General features: G+C 47.4%; 9 protein-coding genes across 9 annotated transcripts; 8 read left to right on the forward strand and 1 right to left on the reverse strand.

Moving 5' to 3' along the window:
• Positions 1 to 399: 399 nt before the first annotated feature.
• On the forward strand, positions 400 to 6,011 carry L228DRAFT_271771 (Pkinase-domain-containing protein; the record flags this gene model as incomplete). Its single annotated transcript, XM_018335570.1, has 2 exons — positions 400 to 5,831; positions 5,891 to 6,011. The coding sequence occupies 2 exons, from the start codon at positions 400 to 402 to the stop codon at positions 6,009 to 6,011; spliced, it is 5,553 nt and encodes a 1,850-aa protein (XP_018184428.1).
• A 1,192-nt stretch (positions 6,012 to 7,203) lies between these two features.
• On the forward strand, positions 7,204 to 8,927 carry L228DRAFT_254620 (DEAD-domain-containing protein; the record flags this gene model as incomplete). The annotated part of the gene is made up of 4 exons (XM_018333843.1): positions 7,204 to 7,247; positions 7,303 to 7,375; positions 7,436 to 8,041; positions 8,091 to 8,927. 4 exons carry the CDS (start codon positions 7,204 to 7,206, stop codon positions 8,925 to 8,927), a joined length of 1,560 nt encoding a protein of 519 aa, XP_018184429.1.
• Positions 8,928 to 10,644: 1,717 nt separating this feature from the next.
• L228DRAFT_251738 (protein-L-isoaspartate O-methyltransferase) lies at positions 10,645 to 12,078 on the forward strand. Its single transcript, XM_018333625.1, has 3 exons — positions 10,645 to 11,056; positions 11,121 to 11,557; positions 11,651 to 12,078. Exons 1-3 carry the CDS (start codon positions 10,955 to 10,957, stop codon positions 11,781 to 11,783), a joined length of 672 nt encoding a protein of 223 aa, XP_018184430.1. The 5' UTR covers positions 10,645 to 10,954; the 3' UTR covers positions 11,784 to 12,078.
• Positions 12,079 to 12,141: 63 nt separating this feature from the next.
• L228DRAFT_251740 (hypothetical protein) lies at positions 12,142 to 14,309 on the forward strand. The gene is made up of 5 exons (XM_018333626.1): positions 12,142 to 12,609; positions 12,665 to 13,131; positions 13,194 to 13,311; positions 13,365 to 13,543; positions 13,612 to 14,309. Exons 1-5 carry the CDS (start codon positions 12,241 to 12,243, stop codon positions 13,946 to 13,948), a joined length of 1,470 nt encoding a protein of 489 aa, XP_018184431.1. The 5' UTR covers positions 12,142 to 12,240; the 3' UTR covers positions 13,949 to 14,309.
• Positions 14,310 to 14,780: 471 nt separating this feature from the next.
• L228DRAFT_54910 (hypothetical protein) lies at positions 14,781 to 15,850 on the forward strand. Its single transcript, XM_018336696.1, has one exon. The coding sequence runs from the start codon at positions 15,168 to 15,170 to the stop codon at positions 15,714 to 15,716; it is 549 nt and encodes a 182-aa protein (XP_018184432.1). The 5' UTR covers positions 14,781 to 15,167; the 3' UTR covers positions 15,717 to 15,850.
• Positions 15,851 to 16,013: 163 nt separating this feature from the next.
• L228DRAFT_251744 (hypothetical protein) lies at positions 16,014 to 17,715 on the forward strand. Its single transcript, XM_018333627.1, has 3 exons — positions 16,014 to 16,376; positions 16,428 to 16,525; positions 16,583 to 17,715. The coding sequence occupies exons 1-3, from the start codon at positions 16,278 to 16,280 to the stop codon at positions 17,289 to 17,291; spliced, it is 906 nt and encodes a 301-aa protein (XP_018184433.1). The 5' UTR covers positions 16,014 to 16,277; the 3' UTR covers positions 17,292 to 17,715.
• L228DRAFT_251745 (aldose 1-epimerase) lies at positions 17,713 to 19,288 on the forward strand. Its single transcript, XM_018333628.1, has 2 exons — positions 17,713 to 18,579; positions 18,676 to 19,288. Exons 1-2 carry the CDS (start codon positions 18,077 to 18,079, stop codon positions 19,175 to 19,177), a joined length of 1,005 nt encoding a protein of 334 aa, XP_018184434.1. The 5' UTR covers positions 17,713 to 18,076; the 3' UTR covers positions 19,178 to 19,288.
• Positions 19,289 to 20,648: 1,360 nt separating this feature from the next.
• On the forward strand, positions 20,649 to 22,361 carry L228DRAFT_251747 (nicotinate-nucleotide pyrophosphorylase-like protein). Its single transcript, XM_018333629.1, has 4 exons — positions 20,649 to 20,959; positions 21,243 to 21,298; positions 21,387 to 21,527; positions 21,776 to 22,361. The coding sequence occupies exons 1-4, from the start codon at positions 20,804 to 20,806 to the stop codon at positions 22,302 to 22,304; spliced, it is 882 nt and encodes a 293-aa protein (XP_018184435.1). The 5' UTR covers positions 20,649 to 20,803; the 3' UTR covers positions 22,305 to 22,361.
• Positions 22,362 to 22,398: 37 nt separating this feature from the next.
• L228DRAFT_271778 (DNA repair protein Rad18) lies at positions 22,399 to 26,576 on the reverse strand (the record flags this gene model as incomplete). Its single annotated transcript, XM_018335571.1, has 14 exons — positions 22,399 to 22,444; positions 22,499 to 22,596; positions 22,663 to 22,711; positions 22,768 to 22,907; positions 22,977 to 23,135; positions 23,194 to 23,296; positions 23,353 to 24,009; positions 24,065 to 24,330; positions 24,384 to 24,477; positions 24,529 to 25,088; positions 25,146 to 25,373; positions 25,422 to 25,941; positions 25,989 to 26,443; positions 26,496 to 26,576. 14 exons carry the CDS (start codon positions 26,574 to 26,576, stop codon positions 22,399 to 22,401), a joined length of 3,456 nt encoding a protein of 1,151 aa, XP_018184436.1.
• Between the last annotated feature and the right edge of the window lie 399 nt (positions 26,577 to 26,975).

Genomic DNA, 26,975 nt, shown 5'->3' on the forward strand with positions numbered 1-26,975 from the left:
TATTGTGAATGCTCATATAGAGCAATCATTGATCTTCTAGTCGCAGTCTCATCTCCTCTCGCTCCTCGTCAGTCCCGCAGACGCCTTGCCCTTTGTCTGTTTGATGCTTCACGCTTTCTGCAATTTCTACACCTTGACTTGAGATCGCGCATAGACGGCACTGTATATTCGAATCAAATATACACAAGATTTGTTGCGGACGAATACTACAGAGTTTTCCTATAGGTGGATGTCTGATCAGACATTAGACTCTTTGAAAGAGGCTGTTTGCTCGGCGCCAGGAACCTCTGCGTAAGGCATATCATAGCTTTGGCATAATGAGTATTCAATGGGCATTCAGCAATAATTGACCTCCAATGCGAGTCTGCGCTTTCCAACGGTCGCTTGGTTCGCTCTACGATGGTAAATCCCCATCGGTCGTCTTCCGCCAGGTCAGAAAATTCCGTGAGGACCACCTCTCCGGATCGACCCTTGTCAGAGCAGTCTTCTTGGGTTGTACCTGACGATTTAATATTGAATGACGTTCCTGGATATAACGTAGGAGCCTCAGCCTCAGCGCTTTTGATACCCTCGCATGGTACAGGCTCGCCCTATCCTTCCATATCAGCCTCCCATCACCAGTCAAATCAGAATCGCACCTCACCGGTACATCGAAATCGGGCCTATTCGTCTACTGATCCCTCAAAGCATCAATTTAATCTTTACAGACCCGGCAACAGAAACTCTGTTGGAGAGCAAATGCAGAATTCCTATCAGCCGAGCCAGCGGCATGCTTCCGCGTCACAGGCGCTTGACATGCAGCGACAACAATATGTGCCTGGCCCTCCGCCACTTGGCGTGTCAATTTCCGGTTCTCAAGCACATCTAATATCGCTTCCTCCACCTCCGCCGCGTCCGCCTCCAAATAATCCTCATGGCGTCGTGATTCCTCCCCCACCGGGTCCGCCGCCAGGCGGGTCATCCCATGGCCTTGTGACCGGCTGGCAATCAAATTGGCCAAGAGCCCAAAATTTCCCGCCGCCGCCACCGCCGCCACCTCCTCCGCCTATGCCGACGCAGGCTTTGCCATATAATCCTAGCCATCCCTATCATGGCCATCAAGTTACGCCGCTCTCCGTTCCTCCTCCGCCACCCCATCCAGAGTTACAGCCCATGACCTCTGCGACCTATATTCCTCATGGAGAGTCTTTTGGTCCTGGGGTCGGTATTCCTCCACTACAACCGCAAAACCGTACGCAGGCGGAACAGCAACCCCATTTTATCAGAGGTGACATTTCCGACTTGTCCACGAATTCCGAGACTGCCAGGGCGCCCTTTAACACCCGTCAAGTTGCTGATTCAGTACCTTCCGGCTCACACCAAGACGCAGGATTTGCGGAGACTGGTAGTAGGCTTTTACATGGTGTTCCACAAACCCCGCTATCGCGTCATCATCATATGGTCCTCCCGCTTCGTGATCAGCAGGATCTCCCCTCACCCGGTTCGCATACTGCGATGCTCTACAATCAGCAACATCAAAACTCCAATCCCAACTTGGCAAATACTCTGAACAACGACACCCAGCTTACCGGCGATGGCGTACACGAGTCACCGACGCCTAGCGACCCAGCTCCGAATTGGTCCCTAGAGCGAGTGTTACGATGGCTGAGTTCCAATAGTTTCTCCAAAGACTGGCAGGAGACATTTAAAGAACTGAATGTTCATGGCTCTGATTTCCTCGAGCTGGGCCGAGGCCATAACGGAAGAGGAAATTTTGGTATGATGCATCAACTCATCTATCCACAATTAGCGAAGGAATGTAGCAAGAGTGGTACAGGTTGGGATCAAGCAAGGGAAAGGGAAGAGGGCAAGAGAATGAGGCGACTTATACGCAGGATAGCGGACACAGGCAGTACAGGCAGCTCCAGGATTGGTGCTCATAGACGAGATTCGTCACAAATGCTTCAAAGTGCGACCTCGACAGAGGGTGGGGTTGAGGGCTCTCCAAATTTAAGCCGCCAAGAAGTTTATGCCACTACCCCAACGACCGCCGGTGGGGATGATGAAAGCCCTGGTAGGCAGACGTTTATGCGACCACCTCCAATTCCAGGCCTGGGTCCCCGCCGATTTTCGAATCAAAGGAGCAGTGCAGTGCCCTCATTTCCTCAGGCGATCCCCCGGCCAAGCGGTAGCCCCCAGAGTGGCAGTCCTGGTCCAAATCAAGTCACTATGGCCTTCCCTTCCACGCTTAGTACATCTTCGCCTCACGGCCGTTTCGAGCATAATAAAAGTAACAGTGCAGATTCAATGGGAGGCATCAATATTCCTTCGACACCATTTGGCGCGGGAAATGCTCTGCGCACCGAGGGCTCTGGCGGCTCAGTGCCTGACATTAATAATAATGCCGCTCAGTATCAAGAACCGCGGAGGAAGGCTGAGGATGGCACTCGTCTTCAACAATTGGAAGTCTATACTCGACAATCAAGCAACGATGCTCCTTCAAGTGCTAGAGACCACGGAAGAGGCTTTTTAGGCAAGTTCAGAAAACGTGGGAAGAAGGAAGATGGCTTGCATCCTTCACCTGAAGACCAAGCTCTTGAATCTCCTACCAGTCCGATATATACCAAGCAAGCCCCACCAAGCTTACCCTACGCTAAGGCTGGGGTGAATATTAGTGACTCTTCATTGGAACGACCTTTGTCTCAAGTCATCATGAATGATCATGAGAGATTGATCGCCAATGGTGGACGTAACAGAGCAGTTATGCGAGGAGTCAATCCTAAGAAGTATGTTCTGGCTACGCCAGATGGTTGGAACTATCGGTTGGTCGATGTGACGGAATTCGACTCCGCGGACGTTCTTCGGAACCAAATCTGTCTCAATTTGGGAATCACCGCGAGTGACTACGCCCAGTTCTATTTGACGGAATTTGGGCAGTTAGATCACGAAGAGCCACTTTCTGATTCTATGCTTGTGCTATCTCGACGAACAAAAGCAGATGCAAATGCTGGATTGAGACTTTTGGTCCGGTCACATTCGCCATTTCCAGATAGTTCATCTGCTCCTAGCTCTACAGGCCTCGGCATTGGACTGCCGACCAAAGCGATACTTTCACCTCCAATTTCAACCTCCATATTACCAGAAAAGTCAGCGGAAGACCCATCTTCTAATCGTCATGCCTTCTTCCAGTCTAAATTCGCAAATAGCCAAACAAACGATTTGCGACCTGCTGGGTTGCAGCTTCATCGGAAGGAGGAAAAAGACAACCCCAGTAACTACAAATCGTCCCCTCATGCTGCTTCGCCAGATCTTTCGAGAGACCGCCCTCACCTCTCTGGCCCGCTCACTGAGGGTGGCAATTACCTTAGTGGAACCGATAGCACCGAAGCACAGAAGGCAGCATCACTGGAAGTGGCTGTCGAAGAGCATCGTCGAGAGAACGAAAGAAAGCAAAAGGCTTACCTACTAGCTAAACAGCAGCGTTTCAAGGATTCGCACGCTACTGACAGCTCTACTGGTTATAGCATACGGAGGGACGGGGTCATTGATTTTGACGTACCTCGCAACTCGCCTTTTGAAGACAAGAGGCAGGATGCCTGGGTCCCCCTCAGGAAGCCTCCTCCTGCCCCTTCTGAGTCAAACACCCTCATCAAGGCAAACTCCCTTAGTCGACGACCTGTGGATCGAACAAAATCGTTCCAGGTGATTTCGTCCACCGACGATACGCCCCAGAGGTCTGGCGCACCGCCTGGATTAGAGGCTGGCGAGCATACGCGACGCAAGCCAGTAGGAAGTTCGGCGTCGTTTGGGATCCACACATATTCTAGTGCTGGTGACACATCTCTTCAAGTGCGCAATCCAGTTCCAACATCAGAGCAATGGCATCCACGAGATGCTATCGAACCTCAAAGACAAGCCGAACATGCCAACTATATATCTCAACAGTCGCCTACGAATCCCGCCGCAGCGAAGTCTTTTCAGCTTGCAGACATGAGCTCACAGCCCAATCGTGTTCCAATGGTCGGCAATGTAGGAAACATCCCGTCGCGTGCCCCCTCTCTGGAATCTCGTGGAGCAAGGCCAGAATTCCTTGAGCCAGAGATCACATTTTCTAAATCGCCAGACATACCGCAGCAAAGCCCAGATGAGGATTCTGATGACGGGCTTTTCGCTATACCGCTATCAAAGAGGAAGGAAGGCTCCGGAAACGATGTCAATTCCTCTCTACCCCCTGAGCGGATCGATACTGACGCCACACGTAAAGATGAGCGTCCTACCTTAACGTTAAACACTAGACGTTCAAAGAAGGGCTTATCTGTCTCCTTCGCATCTCCTCAAGCTTCGGCAGTCAGTGCTAGTACTTCAGCCAGCCCCTTCGGAGCAGCTTCCCCGGCACCTCCCCAGGAAGATAGGACCAACCTGCCGACTAGAATCGATAGGCATCACCCGGAATCGGCAAATTCAAGCACTTGGTCCGCACAGTCTCCCGAAGAGATGACAAGACTTTTGCGTCGGGAGTCTTTCGCACGGGATGATCTATGGGCGAGCAGACCTCCTACAGAAGCCCTGATTGATCACTTGGATGACTTCTTCCCGAATCTAGACCTTGATCAGCCAGTTGTAGAAGAACAGGCCAACTCTCCGCCAACGTCACCAGTTCCGGCCTTAGACAAGGGCATTGAGTCAGACCTGCCTCTTGCAAAGCCTTTAACAAGCCAAAGTCATGCAAATCCAAGTGCACAAGGCCCATTTGGTATTACGGGTCCCAGGCATGCCGAGACCATTCGTGAACCCGCGCCATCCCAGACCAGTCAAAAAGAAATTTCGGCCCAAAGTATTGCTCAGCGTCAAATAAGAAATGCGGGCGGATTGGGACGAATGAAGTCGATTCGTGAGGTTGCCAAGGGTGCTCACGAAGCAAATCGCAAACGATACACTGCTCCATCGCAAAAGTCGGGTGACATCATTCGGCGAAAAAGCACGAAAATGTTTGGTGCCAATATTGTGCAGATTAAACCCACAAGGGGTAATCGAGTTGGAAAGGTAGAGGCACTTGCACACGATTCTCTCCCAAAGCGCCAACCGACTTTTAAGTGGTTCAAGGGTCAATTGATTGGTAAAGGAACATACGGTCGTGTTTATCTTGGAATGAATGCCACGACAGGGGAGTTCTTAGCCGTCAAACAGGTCGAAGTTAACAGCAAGGCAGCCGGACAGGACAAAGACCGCATCAAAGAAATGGTGGCTGCCCTTGACCAAGAAATTGACACGATGCAACACCTGGACCACGTAAACATCGTGCAGTATCTTGGATGTGAAAGAAAGGAATATTCTATTTCGATCTTCCTAGAATATATATCTGGTGGGTCAATTGGCAGCTGTCTTCGGAAACACGGGAAGTTCGAAGAAAGTGTGGTCAGGTCGCTCACACGACAGACCCTTGACGGACTCGCTTATTTACACAGAGAAGGAATTCTTCATCGAGACTTGAAAGCAGACAACATTCTTCTGGACATCGATGGTACTTGCAAAATCTCGGATTTCGGAATATCGAAGAAAACAGATAATATTTACGGAAATGACGTCACAAACTCCATGCAGGGCTCAGTATTCTGGATGGCTCCAGAAGTCATACGCTCACAAGGTCAGGGCTACTCTGCTAAGGTCGACATTTGGTCACTAGGCTGCGTCGTGTTGGAGATGTTCGCTGGTCGACGACCCTGGAGTAAGGAAGAAGCTATTGGAGCCATTTATAAACTAGGCAGTCTGAATCTTGCCCCTCCCATCCCAGAGGACGTTTCAGTCACAATCAGTCCCGAGTCTTTGGCCTTTATGTACGACTGCTTTACGATGTAAGTTCACATTCGTATTTACTATTCCGCGCCTGGATATCTCATCTAACACATGATAGCGACCCATCTGAACGGCCCACCGCAGAGACTTTACTTTCGCAGCATCCTTTCTGCAACCCAGATCTGCATTATGACTTTTTCACAACAGAGCTCTATGCAAAAATTCGCGGCGCATTTTGATATTGGTAATATGGAGCGATCTGTGTCTCTTGTAGTCATTTTGTTGGGAATACCTTTGCCCTTGGTCATCGCTTGTGTATAATGGTTTTGTCTTCTTCAATGCTTGTAACTTGGCCTAGATGCCAAAGAGTTTCTCGTCGCATAACCCGGGAAATTAATGCACCTTAGATACCATCCTCGCTGTTTGGGCGTTTCAGGGCTCTTTTCCTTCTTTTGTGAATTCTTTTGCCCCTTTTGGTTATCCATGCTGCCAATCTTCCCTGCACCATCTATGGTGGCACATTATAGCTGTTTTTGATAGTATCGTCGTCTTCTTATCTTTTCCAACAAGTCGTCTTCGAAGATGAAGAATTTCCTCATTTCATACGGAGTTGACTGTCTCAAAGCTCGCCGGAGGAAATCTTGAATCAATATGTTTTTCAGTATATCATGGCAAGGCCACAATGTGTGCATTTCTACTCATGAGCTCTAAATCGACAATGTATCGTTACCATCAGCAATTGGGTTAATATAGGTAATTAGTGTAGGCTTCACAATTATACCTTCGACAAGGGAATTTTCAGCATTTGCTTCTGTAAGTGGCAAAAATAACTACTTAAATACCGGAAATATGCCTGGAACTGTTGTTACTTCAACTCGAGTCTCCTGCAGAATGAAGCTCAATGTTGAGGTTGAAGCTCATTACGCTGTCAATTTAGGCTCTACTACACATTGGCGGTATATTACAGAAATTTACCGTGGAAATTTTTGATTTAAGCCCACTATTTCATCTGAATCTTATTGTATCGACCGGCTCAGGTTTTATCCGCACATTGGCAGTGACAAAATTCACTTTGCAAGGTAGACGAGACCAAGAGTGACTTTCATCTCCTCCCATACAAATCAAGCCACACACTACTGCACTACCTAGCCGACCCGCCCTTACCAACTCACTTGCATCCACACATCCTACTACGATCCATCTTTCCCACATCAATCATCTCACATTTTACCTTACGAATCTCGTCCGCAGTGCCGGTGAACGGAGCGCAAAAGGTCGCGCAAGATTATTTCTCGTATCGCTTTGTCAGGTTGATCTTCATAACCTCCCCAATATCGACGACCCTCCCCCAGCTCAGTCTAAATTAGAGGCGAAAACGACTCTCATAATACCCCCCATCATTCCACCGAGTCCTTTCGCAGAATCGAAATAATGGCCGGAGCGCTGGCCGATCAGCTCAATGCTACAAATCTTGGGTAAGAGCGTGCATAAACTAAGAAGTTTGAGCTCATCTGATTCTTACTCCGCTAGGGACGATACCTCGGACCTCAACTGGAAATCGAAAATGAATGTCCCAGCTAAAGATTCTCGGCCACAAACTGAGGTGATTCAGCACAGATTCTCTCCAATGAATCATGAAAAAGAGATGCTTACCTTGATTTAGGATGTCACTGCAACTAAGGGTTTGGATTTCGAGGATTTTGTAATCAAACGAGAGCTCCTTATGGGTGTCTTCGAGGCTGGATTTGAAAAGCCATCGCCAATTCAAGAAGAAACGATTCCGGTTGCTCTTACGGGGCGCGACATTCTTGCACGTGCCAAGAATGGCACCGGAAAAACTGCTGCCTTCGTCATTCCTACGTTGGAACGTATCAACCCTAAGAGCACGAAAACTCAAGCTCTGATCCTTGTACCCACGAGAGAGTTGGCATTGCAAACATCACAGGTTTGCAAAACGCTTGGAAAACATCTAGGAATTAACGTCATGGTCTCAACCGGCGGGACTGGTCTTAAAGATGACATTATCCGTTTGAATGAGGCGGTGCACATCATCGTTGGAACCCCTGGCAGAATACTTGATCTTGCCAGCAAAGGAGTTGCTGACCTAAGGGAATGTCCAACATTTGTTATGGATGAGGCGGACAAACTTCTTTCCCCAGAATTTACCCCTGTTATTGAACAACTTCTCGCGCTCGGTCCAAAAGACCCAAAGGATCGCCAAGTCATGCTTTTCAGCGCTACCTTTCCCCTCATCGTCAAAGACTTCAAGGTATGCCGATCACTCTTCTTCGTGGCCAGAATGGTACTCATGAACGCAGGATAAACACATGAACCAACCGTATGAGATCAATCTCATGGACGAGCTCACCCTCCGTGGTATAACACAATATTACGCGTTCGTGGAAGAGAAACAAAAAGTCCACTGCCTAAACACTCTCTTCTCCAAGCTGCAGATAAATCAGTCCATCATATTCTGCAATTCCACAAACCGTGTGGAGCTACTCGCTAAGAAGATTACTGAGTTGGGCTACTCCTGCTTCTACTCGCATGCCCGCATGCTACAACACAACCGTAACCGTGTATTCCATGACTTCAGAAATGGTGTTTGTCGGAACCTAGTGTGCTCGGACCTCCTCACGCGTGGTATCGATATTCAGGCTGTAAACGTGGTTATCAACTTTGACTTTCCGAAGAATGCCGAAACTTACCTACACCGAATTGGTCGGTCTGGACGATTTGGTCATCTTGGTTTGGCCATCAACCTTATCAATTGGGATGACCGCTTCAACCTGTACAAGATCGAACAGGAGCTTGGGACTGAGATCCAGCCGATCCCCCAGTCTATTGATAAGAAGCTCTATGTCTACGATTCTCCAGAGACCATACCCCGCCCTGTTTCAAATCCTACACCACAGCCTCATGTTCCGATGCTATTGCCCAATGGCACGTCGTCGAGTCATACTAGGCCAGGTGGCGCGCCTCACCGTCATTACGGCCAAGGCCGCCCTTATCATCCGGGTTCACAACAACGAGGTCCTCGCCACCACAAGCAGTATCAGGGTCAGCGTCGTGGCCCTCATGAGCACCCTCAGCAGGGTCGGAGCAGCGGGTACCCTCAAGCTTTTACCCAGTCTCCTGCTGCTCAAGCTCAATAGGCTCCTTGCTCCTATCTTGTTTCCCTGTTATTCTCAGAATTTTCTTGGCCAACATCACAAGTGAACACCAAAGTTCATCTTTCCTTGCCAAGTTACTCTAGAATCTGAAGGGCTATAGTCTCCAGTCTCGATTTGTTTCCACTTTTCCTGCTTGATTTTATCATTCTTTCTCAGCGTCAATTTCAAGATTTGCACATTAATCCTTCCATACCGGCGAGTTTTTCTTTATGCTGTACTATATTGTTTGTCAGTCAAAGGGCTGTGCATTAGCGGCTGGGTAATCAGCTCGAGTCCATTCTCCCTACTTTCCTTACTTCTATTTGATGTTGGTATGGATTGAGATAGCGTGGACGTTAACACGGAGTTCGGTTGATGAGCAGCTCTGTTGATCACGAATATGTTGAAAAGTTGCGCTTTTCTCCCTTCGAGAGGGGGAACTGTTTTGTGGATTTCTTTCTGATATCCTGGATTGTTAGGCTCGCTTTATTCGCATCCTGACGTCCTGTTGGTTATGGGGAGAGCTCAAGCCATCGAAGGAGTATGGTGTTCGCAACAATAGCTTCGGCATTCTGATGCAGCGCAATGGGTGTGCATTGTGTCCTTTTGCGGTGGAGATTGCTCCATTTGATAGAAGTACATTTCAGCAGGCGCAAGGTCTCGACTTTACTTCGACATGAGTCCATATGAAGTCCGTCGCCAGGACATACAATGACTGTGCGGCACGGTTGAAATATCTGATGCGGTTCGATTATCGTCATGGGTGGGATTCGGTGTCCAATACTGGGATAGCGCTTACCCCAGAACCTCTGACGATGTTTGATGGTAAATGAGCTGGGAGGCAAATGGAGAAACAAAAAATTACAAAAAAAAAATTTTTTTCAAGAGGCTCCGATGTGAGCTAATGGCGTGGTTCGAGCCAGAGGGTCTGGCGCTATGTAATTAGTTCCCTGAACAAGATTTTTATTCTCTTGATTGATTGTTTGGTTGCACATGTGTTGAAGAATACGTAGTAGGAAGAAGGTTATTTGCTTTACTGCCAGATCAGTTCATTCGTTCCTCTGATGAGGAGGGAGGAAATTAGTCTAGCAGCACAATTTGCCTATAAGCTAAGATCTCCTCAAAGTAGTACGGTCAGTGACGATACTGTATAGAAACGCAATTGTTATGCCTCGCTGTTATGATTAGCCTCTTCTAGTGTCCTTGGTAAGATCTGGCATGATATCGGGAATTATGCACAACACACATCTGTGCACAGCAGAACCGGGATAAGCAAATGACACGAAAATATGAGAAAAAGTGATTATATTATATTATATTATATAAAAGCCTTGATCATATAAAGTTTATATTTTATGCTTAGAATAGCTCCAATATTATTCAAGCAGTCTTTAATTTGCATTTTTGATAAAATTGAAATTAGTCAATGTAGAAAAAGTATCTCTTGACACAAGTCACGAACACAAGTCTGACAAGGCTATTAGAATTAATTGTTAACTGGATCTGAAATTTCTCCGCACCAGAACCGTTGTGTACGGAGTAACTAAATTAGAGGTTCTGGAGACGACTGGAGAGACGACTACTGCCTATCCCGATAAGGCTAATGCCGAGGTTAGGAGTTCGAGGCTGAGGTCACCGTGAGGTAAGCGACGAAGCTCTCAGGGTCTCCCGAGCCCGCATGGGTGCGGGGTGGTTGTAGAGACTTGCATGGATAGCAATGTGCGCTTGCGTTTAAAGCATCAAAGTTATGTAAAAATCGCCCCAATATTCGGCGCCAGATCGAAGATCATTGCTCCGCACCTAAAATAATCCATTTCTCACTTACAATTCTTCAAGGTCGCGCTGTAATTGGCTTACTATATCCAGAACGTTGCACAAGCCTCTCGTTTGACACGGGGACTGCGGAGCATTAACACTGTTTACTCATTCGCTAACATATATCCAATATTCGGTCATTCGAGATCCGGAGGTCATCTTTTCATATTTTGCATTTAATCCTCTTCATAATCTTAGTACTTCGCTTGGACACGATGGCTTGGATGTCCGGATCCACCTCGAATGCAGGCCTGGTCAAGAAACTAGCTTCCAATGGACTCATCTCTTCTGATAGGGTGCTACAAGCCATGACTTCTGTATGCTCTTTGACAGCGTGTTTTTATTTGTATCAAGGCACCTCTGACGTGGTTGAACTGCCAGGTTGATCGAGCTCATTATGCGCCATCAAGTCCTTATCAAGACTCTCCGCAACCTATTGGATTCAAAGCGACTATTTCAGCACCACATATGCATGCTTCAGCATGTGAATCTCTACTGCCTTTTCTAAACTCAGAGGCGCGAGTTCTTGATATTGGCTCTGGCTCTGGTTATTTGACACATGTTCTCGCAAATCTAACGGCACCAGATGGAGTGGTCATCGGAGTTGACCATATTCAAGGTCTGGTGGACCTGGCAAATAAGAATATGGGGAAAAGTCCGGAGGGAAAAAAGCTCCTAGAATCAAAAAGGGTGCAATTCATCAAGGCAGATGGCAGGTTGGGCTATCCGGAAGGGGGGCCATATGACGCGATTCACGTCGGGGCCGCGGCTGCATCGAAACACCAGGCTTTAATTGATCAGCTCAAGTCACCTGGGAGGTAAGTATTTTTAGACCATATGTATCTGGAGCTCAAAAATTCTTATTTCTCCCTGAAAAGACGAACGGGTGAGAAGCTAATTGAGACGCTCAGGCTCTTCGTTCCAGTTGAAGAGAATTATCTACAGCATATCTGGGTCATCGATAAGAAGGAGGACGGATCCGTCGAGAGTAAGAAGATGTACGGTGTTCAGTATGTACCCTTGACGGATGCACCTAGCGAATAAGCCAAGGAGCTTGTGCCAATGCGAGCTCTTCAGGGGTAGTTGTGCTTTGAAACGACATAATCCACCTGTCCTATGATATCATTGCGCTCTTCGAAGGGAAAAGCCCCAAAGTAAATGAAAAAGCGAAGTCGGGCTTGTTGCGAGGCGCTTCAAATTGAGAAGTAGGTATTATTATTACTATTATTATCAAATTAGTGCAATATAGGCATCAATAGCAATGCGATCACTCAATAAGTGCTACAATAAATTGAGCTGTCTTCACTGCGCCAACTTATTCGTAGAACTCTAGCGAGGCGTTGAGGGGCGAGGATATCGTCATGGTGGTCGCGTATCAGATGGGATAAGTACGCGTCCGCTCAAGAGACTTATCATCTGCCCATGCTTTTTAGATCGACTCTATTTATAAGTCTATGAATTCAAATCAACATACCAATCCGCCCTAAGAATCGAATCCCACATGGCAGATCCCACAAGATCCTCCCCAGACCCATCTACAATGGCTTCCCCGCCGTCGCGCGATGCATCACGCTCTTCACAAATCAAGGACGCTTCTCTTCGATTCAACCACGTCCCAAGTTCGTCGGGCACGAATCGCCAGAGCTTCAGTGAGAATCTCCGGGGAATTCCTCCATCTCCTCGCGCTCAACGACAACCGTCGCTCTCCCAGGCCGCTGTTCAAGAGCTCCTCAACCACCCTCCAGTGGCCAAGTCTGCCGACCCCGCCTTTGATGGAAGGGATTGGCGTACAATCAGGGTTGGAGAAATTGTGAAAGATGAGGAGGTTCACTTTGTAGAGCTCGATACCGGAGTGGAGCATGCAACGAAGGTGCAGTAATGCAATTTGTTGAATACTTGTGCACGGGGGCTTATAAACAGCGTAGATTCTTATCGAGTCAGGAAACACGGCGATTCTTGTGCGACAGGATCCGACTGAGCGCTCAGCAATTGGAACGTTTGACTATAGTGATTTGAACGCTTATTTACTGCTCGTGGTCGGGCTTGCTCACCCCGATGTGGAGTTTGGATCCTCGTTCCAAGAGCTTGCCAGAAAGGCTAGAGAAGGAAATAAAATCCCCCTCAAAGACGTCAAAGATTTGGGAAGAAAGGAACCATTTGTTACGCTCCCGCATACTTTGAGTTTGGTTCATGCTGTTGAGATATTCGGCAGCGGCGTGCATCGAATAATCATTGTTGAAGAAGACACCACGAACGTAGTAGGCATCCTCAGCCAATTGAGACTCTTGAGATTCCTTTGGGAGAATGGACGCAGTTTTCCTGCCATCGATCAGCTCTATGCGCAATACTTGAGAGATCTCGCTATTGGATCACAGCAGGTTATTACCATCAAGTGAGGACTGATCCTACCATTGAGTCGAGGTCCAAGAGGCATTGCTAATCGGCAATTGTTAGTGGGGATCAGCCGTTGACTGATGCACTAGAGCTTATGAATGATGAAGGCATAAGCTCACTCGCAGTCGTGGATAACCAGCTTAATGTTATTGGCAATATTTCGACTGTTGACGTCAAAGTACGTCCCAATCATAGGCTTTTGACGCTGTACTAACTAGGTCTTCTATCTAGCACTTGACAAAATCCAGCTCTTTACCCCTGCTTCGGTCTTCCTGCACTCACTTCATTTCAGTCATACTCTCCGACCGCGGACTCAATGAAGGCAAGGATTCTTTCCCGGTATTCTACGTAAATCCGTTCTCAACCCTCGCGCATACTGTTGCCAAACTCGTTGCCACAAAGTCCCACAGGTATAGTTATTCTAGGCCCGTCACCGGGAATTCGATTAGGGCGTCTCAATGACTGAACAACTCATTAGGATGTGGGTTGTCGATGCACCTTCACCGGCTTCATCCGGACCACCTACGCCAGCGTTCCAGCCTGCTGTTCTAGTACCGCCGTCCGGCGTATCTCTCCCGACCAGCTCGACAGCACCATCAGTTTCGGCCGCTGCCATGCCAGGAGCGCGCATGTCCGGACGCCTTTCAGGTGTAGTATCCATTACAGATATATTGAACCTTTACGCACGCGCAAGCGGACTCAATCCGAACGATCCGAACGAGACGCGAAAATCACGAAGGCGTAGTAGCAGTAGCTCTATGAGGGTCAGCCTCGACTCTGGAAGGAGTGCTAGCATTGACCTCTCTCGTCGGTGAGGAAGCTTTAGGGCCAAGTCACCACTCGTTATTCATTTTCATTTTCATTTTCATTTTCAGTTTTTTCCCTTTCTCCTAAAACCACAAGGAGACTGGAATGCGCAATCGCGAGGGTGGTTGTTGCCTCCAAAGCTAATTTGTTTTGCTAATCCCTCTTATATCGCTCAGCGCCCTTTATGTTTCCTGATCTTTCAGTTCATTTATTTCCCAAATGGCTATTGCCATAATTTTGTTGCAGTTCGTCTACCTACCTAAGCGGTTGGCAAGGTTTACTGGGTACGGTAAGCTTAGTCTACTCAGCAGCGCTTGCTCTCTCTCTTTTTCTGTGTCTTTGCACAGCATAAAATCAAAATGCGTCCTCAAAAGCAGACTTGTCGTGCAATTGGACTATTCCACGTGTTGCAACGAGTCCCATGAAGTAAAGCAGTGCGATCGTGCCGGTTAGTTCTAAGAATTTACCAATAATACTTTGCTGCAATCTTGACCGTATTGCAAATAAGCATTTTTGGTTCAAGCAGGAGGTTTATCAATTATACTAAAGAAAGACATTTACGCGGTCCGGTTGTTTACGGATACGAACTTGTTTTTCCATGTATATACCTTGTGATGTGTTCCAGGTCACGCCGTAAAGCCATCAGTATTCAACACCCTTGAACAATATTATGCTTACCAAGCGCCGTGTTACATTATATAAGCATCAACGACTGGTTAACAAACGAAGTACTTCGCTGCAATATAAACTGTGATAGGAGCAGAAACAAGGGATGCTACTTTTGACGCGTTGAGCAAAAAGCTTGGCAAAGGGTGGGCCGTTTCCTCGCCTTGCGACTGGGCCAGCATAATAAAGAGAGTCCCCCCTCGACGAGCTCCGTCGACGTAATTTGTAGCTGCCAGTCGTACGAATTGACCCCAAGGGCTGCCATCAAGCACGTTGTACTCCGTATCTTATCTTCTTGAAGGATTTGGGTTGGTCCCTTGTCTTCTCAGACAAGACATGCGTGCCGAGTTGGGATAACGACATTTTGTTATTCAAAAGTACGGGAGACTGCACGTGAGATGTAGCTTAATCAGATAGTTCTCTTTACAGGGAAATGGTCAGGCAGACCGTTGTACTCTGTCATCTGGTGGGCCGGGGGTTACAAGGCAAACAAGCAAGCATTGCTTGTTTTGGACAAATGCTCTCGCAGTCATGCTGTTCTGGAGATCGGAGTAAACCGCCATGAAGCAGGCCTTCTGCACATACAATGGGGACCCGTCCATGCGTCAGCTTACGAATGGTGCGGATCGAATCATTGTCCACAGAATGGCTGTAGCTGGCCTGTCATTTTATGACGTTGATTCTGTTGGAGAACAATTGCAAGATAAAGAGAGAGAAAAGACGAGTCACGTAAAAGATGCAAAGCACGGAATCTCCTCATCAGGGAGCCGAATATGGCCTGAGAAAAGTCGAACGTGCGCTTTGTGTCTCGAACCGGAAATTACCTGCATGGAATCACCTCCGTCATCTTCCCAACCATGCTCTCAGAGAGGTCGGCCCTCCACGAGTAACATGGCTGCACTGACGCTTGGAGGGGTGGGAAGGGAATATTCACGTCGGTGGTTGGGCCGACAATTTAACTTACGGTTTACGAAGAGCAGAAAGATGATCAGTCATCACCCTGTTAATATTCTGGTCAAGTTCTCGCTAACTTCTTCTTTCATCCTGCTTGGCTGGTTCCCAGCGACGGCGTCACAAACGCGGCTTGCAAAAGCCCGTTACTTGTACTAGTTAACCATCCTGGTCCCCAGCACGATGGCTTTGTCTCTCGCCAGCAGAACCGGTCCTGCTGGAGAGCTGTTCCGCTATTGATGGACACTGCTTCAGCCCTGGGAGGGTATGACGACGTACCATGTTGTTCTCGCCGTTGCATCATGAGCCTAAGCTCAATCCTACCTGGTCAGCTACGCCGCATGCTTCACCAAAGCAGTGAGGCGCATGGCTTATCACCGTGTCGCAAGGGACGCCCTGGCAAGACCAGACGTGCTCCCCACCTCTTCATTTCAAAAATTCTGCTCTGGGTAGGCACCGAGTTAGAGAAATGCTTTGAGTAATGCCGATTGAAGATAATTATATGCCAAATACAGGTAGAATTTGGCAACCTTCCGAGGCACACACAGACAGAGACTCCGTTCGCTCTCGTACGAATTACCGAGTTTATTTGTTTTCCGACACCCTTATATCCCACTGCTGACCGTCGTTGCCTGTCTCTTTGTAATTCTTGATTCCGGGGCCTCGACTTGTTCATATCTCTTTCGCCGGACTGCTTTCGCTGTTGAGCAAACCCTAGTGATGCCAATTCAACAACCATCGCCCCCTATAGAACCGGATGGTAATGCTCGAAAACGCGTGTGTAAAGCTTGTGACAGGTGCCGATTGAAGAAATCAAAAGTCTGAAACTCCCCATGATCAACGCATTCCTTGCACTGACATTTTCCCAAGTGCGACGGCGCAAGTCCATGTAGCCGCTGCCAGACAGATAATGCCATTTGTGTATTCGGCGAGCGGAGAAAATCTCACGACAAGGTTTATCCAAAAGGGTCGGTCAATTGCTCTCTTCCCGTTCTGGACGTTTGTTGACAGCCGTTCTCTTTCAGTTATGTCGAGATGCTGGAACGCCAACAGGCCCAGCTTGTAGCTGGGCTTCAAGAGCTCTATAAGCGCAGTCTCAGTGGTCAAGGCTGGTCGGGTGCTCCGTTGCGAGAATCAACCAACGGTCATCCTCTTACGCACGATATCCTCGAGCGGCTTGGAGCACTGAAACCAAACTCAAAGGACTTTGAGGAAGAATTTGAAGAGGATCTGCTTCTCCTGCAACGGCGACTTTTGGAGAACGGCGCTGGGCTGGATTTGCGAAGAAATTCCTCGGTCTCAGAGTCGGACAATTGTAGCTCGCCTTTTGCAGACATGATGTCCCCGGAAGCTGCTCTGCCCACTCCGTTCTCGACCACGTTCACCCCTCAACAACCTCTGCCTACGCCTCCGAACGATAGTCCTTTGAGTTCAGCATCCCGACCACGATCCCTGCCAAAACGACCAATGGAGTCTGAGAGTCCAAATCCAATGAAGATACGGCTGGAGTCGGGACCAGCACCCGGGCCAGCTTGGTTGCCATCGTCGACCGCAATGACTGAGGACAATATGGATTTCATTCGAAGATACGACAACAACACGGCAATACTTCCATCGACAACCCAGCTTGATCAGCATGTTGCGCCCACAATGGTTTCTAATCCTTGTCTGACGATGCTTGATTGGAATGATGATGAGGAATTCAGGGCCTTTTTAAATCCAAGCATAGTCTGATGATGCGTCTTTGGATGGGTTATTTGTCACGAATTTCCTTGCATACGGTCCAGAATTTGACGTGCCTGACTGGTTGCAAATTTGCGACCGGATTTGCTCATCGGTAGCACCTGACAATGGCGTGGGTCTTACAGTTCGGTTCAGATGGCGTTTGGTGTATCCTTTGAAGCTAGAAGGTCCATTGGTGTTTCATTCGAGCTACGAAGGTATATGCGGATTTTTTCTCATCTCGGCGAGAAACCAGAACGACGCTAATTAATTGTGCATCTCTCTTGAATTGAGACGAGGAGCAACTTCGGGACACATAAGCTCTTGAGAGAAGTTATATCATCCGCTTTTAGATGGGTAATCTAGAAAGTTACGCTAGTCTATCATTTGTTTTAATTGATCTCGAGGTTTATCCCTTTCCCATAATGACTTTTTTTTTTTTTTTTTTTTTATCTTGGCTCTGTTTGAGGTGCAAATTTTAAAGCTTGTTAAAGAAGCTCCATCGCCATGCGTCATCTATACAAATTTCCACATTGGGATTGGTTAGGCCTGGGTTGCGGGGATGTCAGGCAGATCGCGGGGTTCCCCGGGCCCGCATTAGACAACTATGGAACACAGTTAGGACAAGTCGGTTGTGGAACTCCGTTTCCAAGCATAGTTCAGAGGGCACTACGAAGGGCTCTTGTACCCTAGAGCATACACGTCACGCACCGCAAGGATCTCGCTGACCAGCTTCGAATATCAAGTGCTTTCTCCTCATTTGAAGGCGATTGAGTGTCTCTCGTTGCTATCCTACAATGACAGAATCCGCCTTTAGCTTTCTCCCCCAGGGAGCAATAATACAGGAATTTCGAGTTGCTGGACATAATATTGTCCTGGGGTTCCCCTCAGCTGAGACGTACAAGACAAATAATACACCATACTTTGGAGAAACTATTGGAAGAATAGCCAATCGAGTGTCCGGCGCGAAGCTCAAAAACCTGAATAACACAGAATACACCCTCCGTGCAAACAACGGGGCAAATAGCTTGCATGGTGGGGAAGAAGGCTGGGGCAAAAAGATCTTCGATGGCCCAACGCCCTTCCTGAAAGATGGAAAGGAGAGCGTGCGATTTAAATATACCAGTAAGGATGGGGAAGAAGGTTACCCTGGCACGGTCGACTTTTCTGTCTCGTACACTGGAAGCATAGAAAAGCACGGAGACATTGAAAAGACAGTATTGGAAATTGAATATGAGGCCCGACTATCCGACTCTGAAGAGCCAATTGAAGAGACTGCTATTAATGTGACAAATCACAGGTAAGACAATCTAGCAAATTATTTACCCATGTTCGTTTCAATCTGTTTATTGCACAATGTTGGACAATCTCCCATGGCTGAAATCAATTCAATAAGCTATTTTACACTTTCGGGCGCGGCTACTATCGATGGTACTGAAGCGGCCTTGGGCACAAATCTACATTTACCATTCAATTCCGAAGGGATTCCAACTGGATCTATCGAACCACATGCCCACGTCGAGGCTGGTAGACGGTTCGTTCTAGGGTCTACTAAACCGGTCTTTGATAACTGTTTTGTTCTGGATCGATCACCATCCACGTCTCCAATTGATTCTCGATCTCGAACGCTTCAGACTGCCGCTACATTCTATCACCCTTCAACCCAACTGCATCTTGAAATCCTGACGACGGAACCCGCCTTCCAATTCTACACGGGAGACTTTATCGACGTTCCAGCCGTTGGTGGCGCGCCAGCAAGAGGCCCTCGCTCGGGCTTTGCCATTGAGCCGGGGCGATTCGTCAACGCTATCAACTCGGGAGATTGGAGAAACTCTGTGATTCTCAAACGGGGACAAGTCTATGGAAGTCGCATTGTATACCAAAGTTGGAAAGGATAGACTGTACCGCACCGGGTACTCCCCCTTCCCCTTTTCCTGCTCTCTTCTGGTCTCGAGGCATCATAGAGCACAATAGATATGTCACGTCTCAATATATATTACATCATACAGTATGATTGAACAATTTCCACGTCTCCACCGTAGATATAACCTTGTAAATCTGCACCAACCCTAACCCGCAGGGCGTCTATTCTACAAAACAAAACAAGACTGTATTCCTATATGCCAAGTATTTTTCTGGGTCCATATCACACAGCTAACCCCCGTAGATGACTCTGTAACTCTATATCACTTTCAGTACGTCATCACTTTACTTCACGCTCCCCAGGATGCCCCCCTTACCTGCCATGCACCCCTCGGAGTTAAGGTTGGTATGCATGACCACACGCGGGCATGGTGCGAGGGTTGAGAGCCGCCATGATCCCTGTCTTTCTACCACGCCTGCAATCAAAAAAAGTTCGCGGTAAAAAGCTGGGACTGGACCCGAGTAAATATCTCCTGCTAAGTGCTAGCATACGGAATATACGCGGCGTACTTGAATTGAGCTCTTGTACATTCCCTGTGTATTGGCAGTTTCTCGATTCCTGCTTGGTTGTCCCGCTCCGGAGCACTTTCCCCCGCGAAGCAAGGTAAACAAGAAAATGCTCTGGTATCAGCTGAAAGGGTTCGTCACCTGGTGATCCAATAAAAGGTATTTAAAGCGGTCAGAGAGGGACTGCGATATGTTGAGAGCTCTGCACAGACACAATGGAGCAAGATATAATGGGAGAATAAGACGTTAAAGTTCAAAGGTGACGAGGCTGGCCATGGGTGATACAATGCAGTAAGTGGTTCTTTGACAGTAAATAGAGAAGTAGGATATTGCTATTTCTGTCTTCAGATGAATTTAATTCAAAAAGACAAAGGACAAGCGAATAGCCAGGGGACAGTGTTTGACTATAGTTTGTTTGAGCGCGTTGTGATTCATAAGGTATGTTTCAAGTATGTGCAAAGTATATACGTAGTAATACTCCGCGTGTACAGCTCATACTCACACGGGGCCAGTCTCGGATGTCCGAATGGCCTTTGCGCGCTGGAGGGAGAATTTTGAAATAAGAAGACAAAAAGGTGGGGGATGATGAGAGAAAAAGTCACATAAATGAGAGCGATAAGGCGCTTTCTTTAAATTATTTCCGCGGCCTTACGGAGGGTCGTTCATAATTAGAGCGGACACTTATACACCAGTCATTAACAGGGGAGCTTATTGATATAACGCGCCAGGACGCGCGCTTCTACTAAAAGTCACGGTAGACGCGGAGGAGTAAACAACGGCCTCTCGGACCAAGCTCCAAGGTGTTCTCAGAATATGTAGAAGAATCCTAGCGCCCTGAAATAATAGCGCGCTTTTTGGACGGCACTCTCCGTTTCCCTCGCATCCTATCGTATCGAAGTACGAAGTAGATTGAGAGAAATAAGTCCATTTGAAATAATTCGACAAGGGTTCTTGTGCGTTTTCATCAGATAATTGCTTTCGCAAAGCTCTTCGACGTCAACGGAGTACTAAGGGCCGTTACTTGATCTATATTCGATTTCACTGTTCATCTCAACCCGTTCCGCCGAAAAAAGAACACAGACTACATTTCCACCATGGCTTCGGAGTTCGGCGCCGTATCTCATCTGTTGCCCCCTTCGTATAAATCCATGGTTGCTTCATGGATCGAGGAAGATACACCGAGCTTTGATTACGGTGGATTCGTTGTGGGTGAAGCGCCTGGTGAGGCGAAGCTTTTGGGCAAAAGCGCGGTAGGTCTGACTTGTCGTAGAGACATCCGAGTCACCACAATGACATTGTGCTTGAACATTCGATACCACCAGTGTCGTTGACTCGTATTTATTATTGTTTTTTGACCATTTGACGGGCCTGCACATCATTACAAGCGGGACCGTGTGAATTTTCTTGCCTATTGGCTCTTGTGCCCTCTTGATTTATTTATGGTCCCGGATGATGGACAACATACAGCAAATCACTCTCTGTTAGGGAAAGATAAACGTCAGAAAAAGCAGCTGATGACTCTAATTGATGTAGGGTATCGTTGCCGGCGTTCCGTTCTTTGACGAGGTTTTCCGTCAACTTGACTGCAGGTTAGATTTGTTTGCCGTAGTTTGCTTTTCCCTTAGGTGCTGCTCTCTAGAGTCTTATTACTGACACTTCTTGTATCTTTTTTTAAAGCGTGGAATGGCATGTGCGAGAAGGAGAAGCGTTCGAACCGGTAAAGCATTGTGCTACTGTGCGTGGACCTGTTCGCAAGATCCTCTTGGGCGAGAGAGTAGCGCTGAACACTCTTGCGCGATGCTCTGGAATCGCGACACAGTATGAATCCCTTTACCCGTTTTTCCTTCCCTGCGTTGTCCTTTTGGTCAAATCCTTTCATAGTTGATCGGTGCTTCAACCTCCAATTCATATGCAACATCCGATTTTGCGATGCCTTCATCGTGATGTAAGGCTAAAGGAGTTTCGGCTATTGATACGGATTCACCTTTCGTTTTATATCTTTTTCAGTCAAACGTTTCTTCAAATATGGGAATCATTTTCAACTTTTTCTAATCGAATCTACTTAGATCGAATCGGCTTTTGCGCCTATTGCGCCATGCTGGGTATAAGAATGTCCTTGCTGGAACGAGAAAAACGACGCCGGGCTTTCGTCTAGTCGAAAAATACGGCATGTTGGTTGGTGGTTGTGATCCACACCGACATGATCTTAGTACTATGACTATGCTCAAAGATAATCACGTTTGGTCCAGCGGCTCCATTTCCACTGCTGTTAGAGCTGCCAAGGCTGCTGGCGGCTTTAGTATAAAGGTCGAGGTGGAATGTCAAAGCGAAGCCGAGGCTGATGAGGCCATAGAAGCGGGTGCTGATGTTGTCATGCTGGACAATTTTACCCCTGAAGGTATAAGGATTGCGGCCCGAAACTTGAAGACTCGATGGGGATTCGGAGGTCAAAGAAGCCCTCTGATTGAAGTATCGGGTGGCTTGACTGAGGGGAATGTCGAGCCATACGTGAGCGAGGACATTGATATTATCAGTACAAGCTCGATACACCAGGGAGTGAAGCATGTCGATTTTTCCCTCAAGATCGTGCATTAGAATTACATTTTTTTCACGATTTGTCTTTGAAGAATCCCTGCGCAGAAAGTAGAGGATATGAATCAGAAAAAAAAGTTTTGCTGAAATTGGCTCATCATGCAAATGTGAGAGTTGTCTGTCCACGTTCTGGGTCGTTGAGCCTATAACATTTATTTAGTGACTGGACCAAGAACCATCATAGATTGTACTCATACTTAATGATTTTCACATCTGCGGCAAGATTGACATTGCTCATTGATTGGGGTGTTATGAGAATGAATTGCCTGCTGACCGAACGCCTTGCAGCAGCGATCTATACCAAGGAAATGAGGGTCAGCCTGGCCTATAGCCGTTAATTACCGAAGTCAAGTATACATACCATCATTCCCATGCTGACGTCGCGGTTTACATTGTCCATAAAAACGTCACTATTACAGTCAATTTCTCAAGATCATGCCTTTCGGAAATAATGTAGATCACGTACAACTCATCGAGGCATCGGATTGGCGACCCCATTGCTTCCCATAGCGACAGAAGCAAGCAGATGGTCGAGAATGATTTCTCTCCGCCCGACAAAGTCTTAGTTTGACGACCTTTGCCCGTCTTTGTTTCATCTGGCTCGACCTGAGAAGAAAAGGAATAAGTATTTTTCTCACTAAAAATGCGGCTGATCGATCGAAGAGATGTCCATACATGAAGATCCAATACATGATTTGTATGATCTGTTTTTAAAGACCCGCGGAAGCTGCGTTCGCTAAGAAGATAAGTAAATGTGGCTCTAGCTCTGGAAGAGATGAATCGACGGAATTTCTTCCAACGCTCTTGGCGATCGCCTAGGGCGTATTTGAGTATCTGCAGAGAGATCAGCGAGGAGGTTTAAAGTATGAAGGACGAAATGACACGGTCTTACCTGAATTAACTCTTCCAAATCATCGACTTGGACCTCAGCCCTCTTGTAAACCTCGGAGGCAGTCGCCGCTCTTTCAGCGATGTCTTCTCTTGACCCGCCCATTCTAACCAGCTGTTAGTCGCGATGAAATGGCAGCATTACAGAGATCATGTTCCTTACTCCTTGGAAAACCTTGCCAGATCCGCTGATAGTTTTGCAAGCTTTTTGTCGATACTGTCTGGTGTCTCCCCAGCATCAATGGGTACACGGTCAGAAACTCTGCTTGCCTGAGAGATGAAATGCTGAACTGTATCTGCTTGACCTTTTAGCCGGCTCTCGGCGCGATTCTTTTCCGACTTCGCATCCTCTATCCGGTCAAATGATGCATTACACTCTTCTAGATTTGTTTGCCGAGCATCGCCCAGACGCTGGGATTTGGTTTCCGCTTTCCTGACTACTGCTTCCCCGTTCACGATGCCCTCGTCCATGACGTCAAGCTGGTCTTGCAACTGCTTCGACCTTTGGTTTAGTCTATCTTTAGTGTTTATTGCGTCCTCATAAGAGTTCTCCAAAAGGGCCTTGTTATCTTGCTCGTCCTGCAGATTTGTCTTGAGAGCCTCCAATCTTCCATCCTCCACGTTTTCTTTGTCGAGTTCATCCTGAAGGCTTTCAAGATGTTCTTCAGCTCGTTGGACGTCTAATTGTAAATCCCTCTGGCGCCTTTTGTGTCGAACAATTTCTTGGTCACGTCTTCGAACGCCCTCTTCCAACTCCCGACGACGAGCCTCGAGATCATTCAATTCGCGTTTCAGTTGGGTCAAGGTCTCTTTCTGGTAGCTTTGAGAATTGTTAGCAAACAAGTCTAGTAGAGAAGGCATGGAGAGTAGCTAACTTGATTTGGGATTCGATATCAGTCTTCATCCTGGGCTTTCCTGGCCTTGGTTCTATTGGGCTAGAATTAGGTTCTCCACTTCGGCCAAACGCAAATCGTAAACCCCATCCTCGCCGGTTCTCTTGCAAACAGAAGCATTGTTTAACGTTTCGTGGTCGAGAACCGTCGTACATCACTCGGACGGCTTCTTCGCGATCTTCAATGAGCAAGGTTTGCTCGATTCCCTGGTTTATGATCAATTGACTGCGAACAAGCTGATCTTGAATCTATATTGGACGTCAGCTGATGACTCATGGGAGCTTAGAGTTGAGATATCTACCTCGAGAACTCTTAACGTTGTGTCAAAATCTGGATCTGGTTCGTGTGCTGACGTATCAATTGGTTGCTTATTACCTATCAGAATGGGGCAGACACTTTGTGTTTGTGAGTAATGTACTTTGGCAAAGACCAGACAAGTTACGAACCAATTGACTCTTCTCATCAGCTGGGATAGGATAGTCTGATCCTGTTTGCTCGTGACAATATAACTGTTTAATGTCCCGCCAAATGACCTTTCGAGGGCGTTGGACCAAATAGGCTTCAATAAACGAACGTAATTTCCGACCGGCCCAATAGGCTTCTCTTTAAATCCACTCTCATTTTCGATACTGCGAAGTAATAGCTGGGTGTTCTCGTGGAACGCGCCATAGCGCTGACCACGATCTCGTAGAAGACTTTGCAGGAGGGTTTCGCCTTGTTGAATCTCAGCCCTCTTAGTCTGCAAAGGTACTTTGATAGCTTCTGCGTCATCTCTCTCTTTTCGAAGAAGCCTTTCTAGCTCTGGCAAACGATCGATATGTTGGTCGAATGTAGCTCTCGCATCTGTCGCTCGCTTTTGGGCTTCCTCGATTTCGAGTAGTTTTCTGCTGTGGCTGCCGCCATTGATGTCCTCCAACTTCTGATATTCGGCGCTGATCTCTGCCTGGGCTTTCGTGATCGTCGCTTCTGCAGTTTTGAGGTGGTCCCTGATGGACCTTTGGTCTGTCTTTGATGCGCGTGTTAATTTGGGTCTTTACAGGAGACAATACACAAATACACCAACCTGAACGGACAACAGATCAGCCTTGTTCTTCTCGAATTCTGCCTTTTTTTGTTTCCTTTCTTCTTGTAGAGGGAGGAGAGAATCCTTGGCGAGCTTGACCTCGTCTTTAGAGTCCTCCCACTTTCGATGCGCATCTTGTAAGTCGTTCTCCTTTCGACTGGCGCGAGCTTGATATTCTTCGATTGCCTGGTTTGCCTCATCCAATTTTCTCTGGAATCCTTCAAGAGCCTAAAACGGTCAGTAATTGAATGTTGCTTTAAAAACATTAAAGCTAACCTTTTCTTGCTGCTCAACTTGCGCCCACGCCATTTGTCTGCTGAGATTTCGTATCTTCTGCCGCACAGAGTCATGTTTGTCTGATAAGGCTAGTCTGTCTCGGGCTCGATCTGCATCTTTCTTCAACGCACTTAGATCATCTTTCTTGTTGTTGAGCGTGGTCTCAACTCCTTCTATTGTTTCAGCCAGCAACTGGTAGTCATGATCGAGATCTTCGAGGTGCACACCCTTCACAAAAAATTTATATTTCTCGCTTGGAGAGGAGCTGTTCAGAAATTGGCGCGCCATATCCTGAGACAATACATTCATTGGGTTATCGATTTGGAGGCAGAAATGATCGCAAATTTCTTCGAGGTCGGACTTCTTGGTGGAAATGATACGCCCAGAGGCGCTTTTCAACTTGAAGCCGCTGGCGCCAGACTTGGAAAAATGGCGTTCCACAATAATAGAATCGCCGTAGATGTCCTTTTGGTAAGAACCTTCTCCTCTGTTCTTCACACGCACGGCCAACGTCGCGGACCTGGCCTGGTTAATTTGGGCAATCGAGTTCAAGGCATGGATACATACTCTTGTCCCTCTTTGATGAAGCTCTTCAGACTCTGACCACGGTTCGTCGACGTAGCCTTTGCTCCGAGGCAGAGCGTGAGAGCAGTAAGCACTGCGCTCTTCCCACTCCCATTGTGCCCAATAATAAAATTTATTAAAGGTCCAAGGGAAACATGAAGTTTTGTGTGGCACATAAAATTTATACATGTAATTGCCTCCACGACTCCATTCTCTGCGGCCATGTTCTCCATGTGGAGTCGATTTCGTCGCTGGATTATTTGCGTTGCTCTTTGAGTATCTAAGTCCTCATCCTCAACGTCTTCGAAACCCTCACCCTTGTTCGCTTCAAAAGCCGGTCGGGTCCAAATACCGGATTCCGTATACGTGTCGGACATGCCATCGCGCTCGTACCCATCATCTGTATCGGCAGTTTTTGATTGACGGCGTTGTGGTTGAAGGGTCCTTGCCTTCTTATGCTATTCGCCGTCAGTAAAGACCCTGGGCTATAACGATGTTGAGAAGCCAAACCGAGTTCGACCCGTCGATAGAATGTGGACTATAGCCATCCTCTTCATATTCGACCGTCCGGCCACGCTTTTGAGAGGACATCTCTGAGCGTTTCCCAATGCCAAACTTGTGATGGATGAGTTTAAGTTTACGAGAGCCGGGAATACAATCAGGCGGCGCGTGCCCACGCGACGCGAATGTATCCCAAAGGTAACTAGCCGTTAGCGGTAACTTAATTATATATAACTAGGTAGACTCAATTGACAGCCGACCCGAGTTCTAATTCACAAAGCTACAAGCCGAATATCGTGGACCTCCGTCCAAAAATATCACTATACGATAGAATCTATTGTCAGTATTCAACGTTATCTATTGCCGACTACCTTACCTTTTCGTGGTTGCGTGGTGCGGTTTGACAGAGAAGAAAGCGGAGGCCTAGCGCAGTTTTAGAAATTCAATATCGAATAGATTTCATTGAGCTTCTCGGAGATGACAATATTT

This window comes from Xylona heveae (assembly GCF_001619985.1).
Source record: "Xylona heveae TC161 unplaced genomic scaffold L228scaffold_16, whole genome shotgun sequence".
NCBI classification, from domain to species: Eukaryota; Fungi; Ascomycota; class Xylonomycetes; order Xylonales; family Xylonaceae; genus Xylona; species Xylona heveae.